Here is an 8,733-nt window from a genome sequence, read left to right as displayed (position 1 = left end):
AAGAATGGACTGGTGAGGTCCTCCAAGGGACAATATTCTCTACTGGCCACACAAGACGTCACCAATATTCGGCCACCATCGATGAAAGTGGTTTACACAATAGATGGAACAAGGAACCTGCGCCAACATAGTACACAAACACATTAAGTACACGACAAAAGTAACTGTGGCTTTTACACCAATATGCACCATACTTTACTTACAGGCTATACGGTCATGAATGACACACTTAGCTTAGACGCTTATTACACACAAAATACTGATACACAGTCTTAAAGAAGACTTACTATAAAGCATGTTAGCTTTTACACTCACAAAATACTAACTCATAATTACTTAAATGCAGTGTTGCATAATACTACTCATGACTACAAAAGGAATATGACCATAATAGTCCGCCATACTTATAATAGATTCAAACACGTGTATCTAAACATAGACATTTAAATTCAAACGTAACAAATAAGCCTAAAAACGATTGAAATACCATGACTGGGTGTTTTAGAACAGTAATGAACGAAATGACGATAAAATTGACAATTAATAAACCTCACCTCAGAAAAAGCCAGTACTAGGTTCACTTCAGAGTTAGCACACAGCTATTTCAATTAACAAAATACATAGTGACTGGATGGTATGCACGAGAGAAGTATAAGAACGTCCTTCCCTCTGGACTGCCGCGTCCAAACTGATACTGCACGGACTGGCGGGTTTAAGGCCCGGTGAACTGAGGTTCAATATGGGTATTTACAAATACGTATGACTAAAACACTAAGGGGCTCACCACGGGATATGTGGTTAAGTTAAAATACGAAACTAAATATATACAATGATGAATTTTAATGTGACATTTACCTTCCTTTTTAGAGAAGTACGAAGTACTGGAAACCCCATTAAAATTTAAAATACTGAAAGTAAACATATTTACATCAAACGACTTAGGTAGTCTGCACCCACATTGTCTTTACCTTTAATTGCATGTATAGTAAACCTGTAAGGTTGCAAACTAAGCGCCCAGCGCATAAGTCTAGGGTTAGTGACCTTAGCCTTATTTAAGTACACAAGTGGGCTATGATCTGTCTCTAAAATGAACTCATGTCCATACAAATACTTCTGGAATTTCTGAATTGCCCATACAACTGCCAAGCACTCTTTCTCAACAGTTGCACACTTGCACTCACTCTCTCTTAGCTTTCTACTAGCATAAGCAATGGGGAGTTTCTGACCAAGTTCTTCTTGTAAAAGAACTGCACCTAGACCTCTGTCTGAAGCGTCCGTCTGTAGAATGAAAGTCTCCTTAATATCAGGAAGTTTCAATATGGGACACTTAGTAAGTGAAGCTTTTAACGTCTGAAATGCTAAATTGTGAGCATCTTCCCATTTCAACTTAGTGGGTAAACCTTTTTTGGTCAAGTCAGTCAATGGTGACGCGATTTGAGCAAAATTTTGCACAAATTCTCCATTCCATGCAAGACTTTCTGCATTAATCTTGAAAATGTGGCCGGAGCCGTAACTAACCCAAAGGGCATGACCCTGAACTGAAACAAACCCTTACCTGTTCTAAAGGCTGTTTTTGGTTTTGAATCATCTGTTAACTTAACCTGCCAGTACCCTTTTGATAGATCAATTTTTGAAAAGAATTTATGTCCTGCAAGTTTGGAAAACATTTCATCAGCATATGGCATTGGCTCTGAATCAAATATGGTCTGATTATTTAACAGGCGAAAATCTATACAGAACCTGTTTGTTCCATCTTTCTTGGGCACGATAACTACTGGTGAACAATACGGGGAGTCAGAAGATTCAATAATGTTAATCTTCAACATGTCACCCACCTCTTTGTTTACTGTTTCCTCCATTGAATATAGTATCTGACGATTTTGACATGAATCGGTTTGGCACTTGCCGTTCTAATTTCATGTTCAAGTACACTTGTGATACCAGGACTGTCTTGAAAAACATCATCAAACTTAAAAAGCAACTTCATCAATCTGTCCTTGCTCTCTAATGACAATGATGGGTTAATGTTTACTGTGCTTACACTAACCTGTGATTGAGGGTACTCATCTAAATGTCCATCTTGGTCCTCATCATCTACGCAATCAACTACTGCTGCGTTCACTAAACCAAGAACACCTGTATCTTCCGTCACTGACGCAACATCTGAAATTGGTCTCTCAATGTACTTTTTCAAAAGATTTATATGAAAGGTCTTTGTCTTACCTTGCATATCTAACTGATAATCAACTCTGTTGACTTTCTTTGTGACTACAAAAGGTCCTTTCCACTGAAGCAATAATTTGTTATTGTCAGTCGGTAAAAGAACAAGAGCTTTATCTCCTACCTTTAGACTTCTAGTTCTAGTTTTCCTGTCATAGTGTTTCTTGTATCTGGTAGACGACTTTTCCAGACTCTCTTTCGCAAGTTCAGCCATAGACTGGAGTCTGTCCTTGAGATCTAAGACATATTGGTAGGTTGTCTTGACGTTGGGATCTGGTGTGTCGTTTGTCCACAACTCCTTCAATATGGAAATAGGTCCACGAACTGATCTACCATATACCAACTCAAAGGGTGAGAATCCAAGACTCTCCTGTGGCACTTCTCGGTAGGCAAACAGCACAGCACTTAGGTACTTGTCCCAATCTTTTGGTTTCTCGGAACAGAGTCGCTTCAACATCTGCTTTAAGGTCCCGTTGAATCGTTCCACCAACCCATTACAGCTAGGATGATACGGGGTTGTTGTCCGCTGACTAAGAGAAATAAGGCGACTTACCTCTGACATTAATGCGGAAGTAAACTGAGCTCCCATATCTGTCAACATTTCACGAGGTATACCAATTCTCGAGAACATTTCAAATAGAGCCTCTGCAATTCTCTCTGTTTCGATGCTGGGAAGTGCGATGGCTTCAGGATAGCGAGTAGCATAATCCACTAAAGTGAGAATGTAGCGATTACCTTTGTCTGTGATTGGAGAAAGAGGGCCCACCAGGTCAACAGCAACTCTCTGAAACGGTTCGTCTATGAGTGGCATTCGTTCAAGAGGTACTTTCTTAATCTTACCTTTGTGAACTGTGCGCTGACAAATGTCACAAGACTGGCAAAATCTTCGCACATCACTCTGGATTCCTGGCCACCAGAATTCTGACGTTACTCTCGCTAAAGTACGCTGTGTTCCTAAATGACCTGCTAGCAATGAATCATGTGCAAGTTTCATCACCTGGTTTCGGAATTTATCGGGAACAACTAATTGAGAATAAGTCTTTTCCCTATCTCCCACATGAGTACTATACTGTCTAAACATAAGGTCGTTTTTCTTAAACCAACTCACTTTACCATTTTTCTTAACCTGAGAGAGATTGTTCTCTACATTTTCACGTACTTTTTTCAAAGAATGATCATGCTCCTGCGCATCCCTAATTGTCATCGGATTGATATCTTCAGTAATCATGTCTGGAACCCTAAGTTGAGGATATGGATTCTCCATACACCATACCTCATACTGACCTTTCAGAAATGGCGTATCGATTGACACATCGGCAATCGGGACAGATACCTTAGATCCATCTGCTAAAATACAAGTCTGTTTCTTACCAACTATAAGGTTTTCCTCCTGTATCTTGCTCATTTTAACAACAATACCACTACACCCAGTATCTCTTAGTACCGTCACAGGAACATTGTTAACATACCCTGCAGATAAAGGCATGTTAAAAGACGAGTTCTTCTGACAAGATGATGACATTGTCATTAGAGAAGAAGAGACTCTGGAATCTACAATAGAATCAGTAGGCATTGTGCTAACAAAACAAACCTTTTGCTCTGAGGATCCAACGTCTTGCACTGCATTAGAAACGTTATTAAACGATGTTCTAGACTTACATTCTGGTGCAATGTGTCCGTACCTATGACATTTGTAACACTTACGCTCTGTCTTTGGAATGAACCTTTTCTTATCATTAGGTACATGCTTGTTCTCACCTACATCTGTTTTCTTCACCTGATCAACTTTTCTTGCTAAAGGCATCTTACCCTTACCCGTAGCTTGGAGTGCATTCAGGTCACGAGCATCTTTATACTGATCAGCCAAGTTTGCCATTCTTGTCAAATTCTCAGGTAATCTTTCCTTTAAAAATAGTTTCAAATCTTGACTACACACATGTAAAAATTGATCGCGTAACATAAGATCATACAAGTCTTCAAATGATTTGGAAACCTTTGCCATTTCAATCCACCTATCAAGATAACTACTCAACCGAACAGCGAACTGGGAAAATGTTTCACTAGGATCTGGCCTACATGATTGAAATTTCTTTTTAAAACCGTCATCTGTCAATTCAAAGCGTCTGAGTAATGCTGTCTTTAGGGTATTGTAGTCAAAGGCATCAGTTTTGGGCATCAACGCATAAACATCTAAAGCTTTCCCCTTTAATAAAGCACTAAGATTTATAGCCCATGGTCATTTTTTAAAAGTGGGTTATCTCTACTGAACAGAAAAAACAAACAAGTAGGTTGGCAAGTTTTTATTGTCATGGCTTTAATTATTCATCATCTTAAATTGAACATTGTACAAAATATACAATGGTTCAGTCATACACAAAGATGAGTGGACAACAACATATTAATGAAACAATAGTAAATTTTTTACTCAAAATAATTAATTAATGTTTACACTGAAAATGATCATATATATAGCACTGAATTATGTAACCCAATGAATGTTCAATATGTGTAAACGATAATAGTTTCAATGTCAATCAATGAATCATGCATACAATGGTCTACGTCGACTATTTTAAAAGTATGACATAGACCACAATGACAAAGTCAAATTGGCGGAAGCTCATATTATTAGCCAGAGAGAAATAGCCCGTTATCTTTGTCGTGAATAATGCGTACCAAAAAAATAAAATAAAACAGAGCTCATTGAACCTTTAAAAGCAATAACCATAAGCAGGAACGAATATATAACAGGATAGGTAACTTCTACATTCGCCATGTTTACTTCCCATGCATTCACGCGAGCCTTGACAAGTTTGCAGAACTATGTAAAATCCCAGTAAAATATATAGGTTTTTAAAGCGATCTGGTTAGACCATCGTTGGGGAGGCACTGTACTCGAGAACTTGTGCCTCAACTTGTTAAAAGCACCGAATGTTTTACCAAAGATCACACATGTGTTTTCTTTTAAAATTTATATTTACAAGCACTGCGATTGGATCAGCTACTCGCAGCTGCAGCCAATCATAAAACGGAGCTTGTCACCGAGTTATCGTAATGAAATCCGCCAAGGGTTTATGGGGAGCAAAGTGGACCGAAAACCCTTGGCTAGCGAAGATGGCAAGACTGCCTTCTGGTGGGAAAGTGAACAAGAAAAAGCATTTCGAGACCTAATATCACGTCTTACTAGCCCCCAGTATTGGCCATTTTGACCCAGGAGGGGCACTTCATTCTGGATACTGACGCCTCAGACTTCGCCATTGGCGGGGAGTTGTGTCAAGTTCAGCATGGGTGAGAGCGAACCATCGGGTATGCAAGTTTTCTGCAGAACAGCGTCGATATTGTAGAACTCGTAAGGAGTTGCGCGTGGTCGTCAGGTTTACCCGTCAGTTCCGACATTTTCTCCTTGGTCAGAAGTTTACCGTGCGCACAGACCATCTTAGTTTGAACTGGTTAATTAACTTTCGTCATCCAGAGGGGCAAACAGCACGGTAGTTTGAGGAACTCAGTCAGTATGACATTCATCAGCCGGGCAAAAAGCATCCTATTGCGGACGTTAATTCTCTCTCGAGGCGTAATTCAGCCGTGTGGGACCTTGGGCCTGACAGTTGCACTTAAGCTCAGTCGTGTGGTGGTTGTCACTACTGCCGACGTGCACGTGATCGATAGCAGGATTTTTTTTTAGTAAGATAGATGGTGTGTCTCTCTTGCATCCCTGTTCTCAGAGGAGAACACGCAGACAGGGATTCCTAAAACTCAACTCTCACCAGATGGACGGCCGCACAGAGGCGGAGAATGAGTACATTTTTATGATGGTGGACAGTTTCACAAAGTAGGATGAGAGTGTGCCACTCCCCTCACAAACGGCTGAAGTAACAGCTCGGGCTGCAATCATGGAATTCTTTGTCTGGTTTTGGTACCCTTTCAAAATTATTAAGGATCATTGTATTTTCCCGCGTTTCGTCAGTATAGCGGGAAAATGTTGTATTCACGGTAGTCATGTTTTACAAATTGTTATGGTCCAGTATTGACCAATGAGCGGCAAGGAATTGTTATGAACGTATTATGAATTACTAGAGTAAATCACTTTCTAGCCGTCGCTTGTGATCGATAGACCAAATTTTTTAAAATATTTTTTGTCAAGAAGTTGTTTTACCCGTTATTATTTAGGGAATATAATAATTAAAAAATTATATGTGTTATGTGAGGTCCGTCACACCCTTCTTGCATCATTTAGCATTGGCAACGGATACATGTTTCCTAGAATTTTTTCACGATTCTGCATCGTTTTTTATTTCTAGGTTTTTCCTGGCTGGCTATGATGTATTTTCATAGAAGGAAGGTCATTGTTGGTGATATAAAAAAATGTCATTGTTTATTTGTATGAGTTTAATTATCAATGTTGAAAGGTGTTATATAAAAATACAAAGTTGTATATTACATATCACATAAAATTAACACATGTACCTGTAGTAAATGTTTAATAAAATTTGTATGGCGTCCAGCGTACACGGCTAGCTGTATGCAAGGTATATATGTGTTGTTGTTATTTGTTAATAATGAATATAGTAAATACGGGGCGAAATTTTGAAAGTGAGTTGTTCCGAAAGATATGTACCCTTCTGCAGATTCATAAGTCGCTTACGCCCTGTGTAAACCCTCCAGCAACGGTCAGGTTGAGCGGTATAGTAGACACCTCGGTTACGTAGACAATCAATTTTAATTTTTTTTATTTCGTACGATATTTCAATCTGACTGGGACTGGTCAAGTTAACAAATGCAGTAACAATATAAAAATCAAACATCAATTTAAATAAGGAATTGTGATTTCGGGATTTAAACGGTTTCATAATATGAAAAATTATTCTTTCCCCATTGCAACGCCCCTTTAACTTAATTACATGCATCAGGTTGATGTTAATACACTAATGTGGTATTCCGAGCTTTATGCATATATGCATGAAAGCCTGATAATTTAGAATTCATTTTTTCATTATAAATCTCCGCAAGAAACTTTTCAACAATTGCGGGTAATGCAATTAATGTGAGAGAAGATAAAGCACGTCCTTAAAAAACATCTATGAAAAAAATCTAAATGAAACGGACCCACAAAGTTGATATTTTTATGTCGTGATACTGTAATTATTTTCATTGTACATCTCAGGTCGTTTTTCTTTACACTTTTCTTACTTTTAATACACGTTTTTTGCAAGTTATGAACCTTTTACCAGAATGGTCTGTCTCTGTTTGCCGGAGGTTTCCCGAATTTACAGTCGAGCGAGAGTATGCTATGTTAGAATTCGTTTGTGGGATTTATTTTAAAAGACAATTATTATGCAGTTGTAGAATAAACTCTAGAGCGATGCAATATGTTTACATTAACGTTATTTTTCCAGAACTGGCAAAACTCTTCCTATGCAAATTATCAGCATTCATTGTGATGTGCATGAGGATACATGTATTAGCAGCGATGATGATTATGAATGTTGGGGCGAATTCGATTTCTTTTCTTCTCAAGACTGCACGCTTACAGAAGAAATCCACAATCAACCACCACCGCTTCCACCTCGAATGTATCATATTGAGAAAAAGCCAGATAAGCCCGACTGCTCCATCCCATCGGTAGCTCTTAGATCCGGAGATACAACAAACTCACAGGAGTCTGTACATAATAGAAAAGATTCTTATCTTAGTGTGGTTTTTGCAGAACCAAAACAAAAATCCAAATTTAATGCCAATGTTTAGGAGAGGAAATCAGACGATACCCACACATAACTGTACGTAAACCGGAATTAGCCTGAGACGAAGCCGGCCACCCGGAAAACCGTTCAATTATAAAATAATTATTTGACAATATTCTTTTATACATAAGCAAGTTCTATATATGAATATTTAAGTTCTATATACGAACATTTAAGTTCTATACATGAAAGCATTTGGTTGCCATTTTATTTTCTATCGCTACTCAACTGCTACAGGGGTACATACATACCTGTATACCGGTCGAGAAAGTTACGGCAAAGCAAACAAAAATCAAGGCACATATATGTAAAAACTCCTCGACCATTGTTTAAGGTTTTTCATGTCGTGCCTTGATTTAAAGTCTGCTTCGTTTCATCTTTCATTTGATATTTATATCGGTGCAGTCGATTTTTTTAAATTCGCGTTTCTACAAATCTTTCCGTTCCAATGTAACGTGTTCGGTCAATAAAATACCTGAATGGGGCGAAGCATGAAAAGATATAGGGATGGTTAAGCGATGAGCGTAATGATAGAAATCTAAACCTAATATGGCAGTATTCAGAGTTAAAACGGAAGGAAGAAAGAACTGGGAACGCTAACACCCGCTTACATTTTATGATCAAATCCTAATTAATTCATATCAAATAGAATTTGTAGTCAAATCGTTAATTTTTAAACAAAACTTTTGCTTACGGGGGCCTAAAAAAATCATTAAAATCGTATTTATTAATTTTTGAAACGTTACAAAGAAAAATAGCAAAATATACTTTTTAT

At 38.1% G+C, this 8,733-nt stretch overlaps 1 protein-coding gene across 1 annotated transcript; it reads right to left on the bottom strand.

Annotated features, from left to right (window-relative positions):
• Nucleotides 1-1,827: 1,827 nt before the first annotated feature.
• Nucleotides 1,828-4,096, bottom strand: LOC117681359 (retrovirus-related Pol polyprotein from transposon 412). Its single transcript, XM_066065868.1, has 3 exons — nt 3,925-4,096; nt 2,048-3,771; nt 1,828-1,950 (listed from the first exon to the last, which is right to left on the bottom strand). The coding sequence occupies exons 1-3, from the start codon at nt 4,094-4,096 to the stop codon at nt 1,828-1,830; spliced, it is 2,019 nt and encodes a 672-aa protein (XP_065921940.1).
• Nucleotides 4,097-8,733: the final 4,637 nt, after the last annotated feature.

This window comes from Magallana gigas, chromosome 7 (genome assembly GCF_963853765.1).
Source record: "Magallana gigas chromosome 7, xbMagGiga1.1, whole genome shotgun sequence".
NCBI classification, from domain to species: Eukaryota; Metazoa; Mollusca; class Bivalvia; order Ostreida; family Ostreidae; genus Magallana; species Magallana gigas.
This window is presented reverse-complemented; position numbering and strand designations above follow the sequence as displayed.

What these genes read in the sequence shown, in the direction of transcription:
- LOC117681359 (XM_066065868.1), bottom strand. Translation starts at nt 4,096, where the DNA reads ATGGCAAACTTGGCTGATCAGTATAAAGATGCTCGTGACCTGAATGCA. An exon ending in GTTCATTCCAAAGACAGAGC is followed by an intron (nt 3,772 to 3,924) that starts GTAAGTGTTACA and finishes ATTCTATTGTAG; the next exon opens with ATTCCAGAGTCTCTTCTTCT. An exon ending in ATGAGTACCCTCAATCACAG is followed by an intron (nt 1,951 to 2,047) that starts GTTAGTGTAAGC and finishes ATGTTTTTCAAG; the next exon opens with ACAGTCCTGGTATCACAAGT.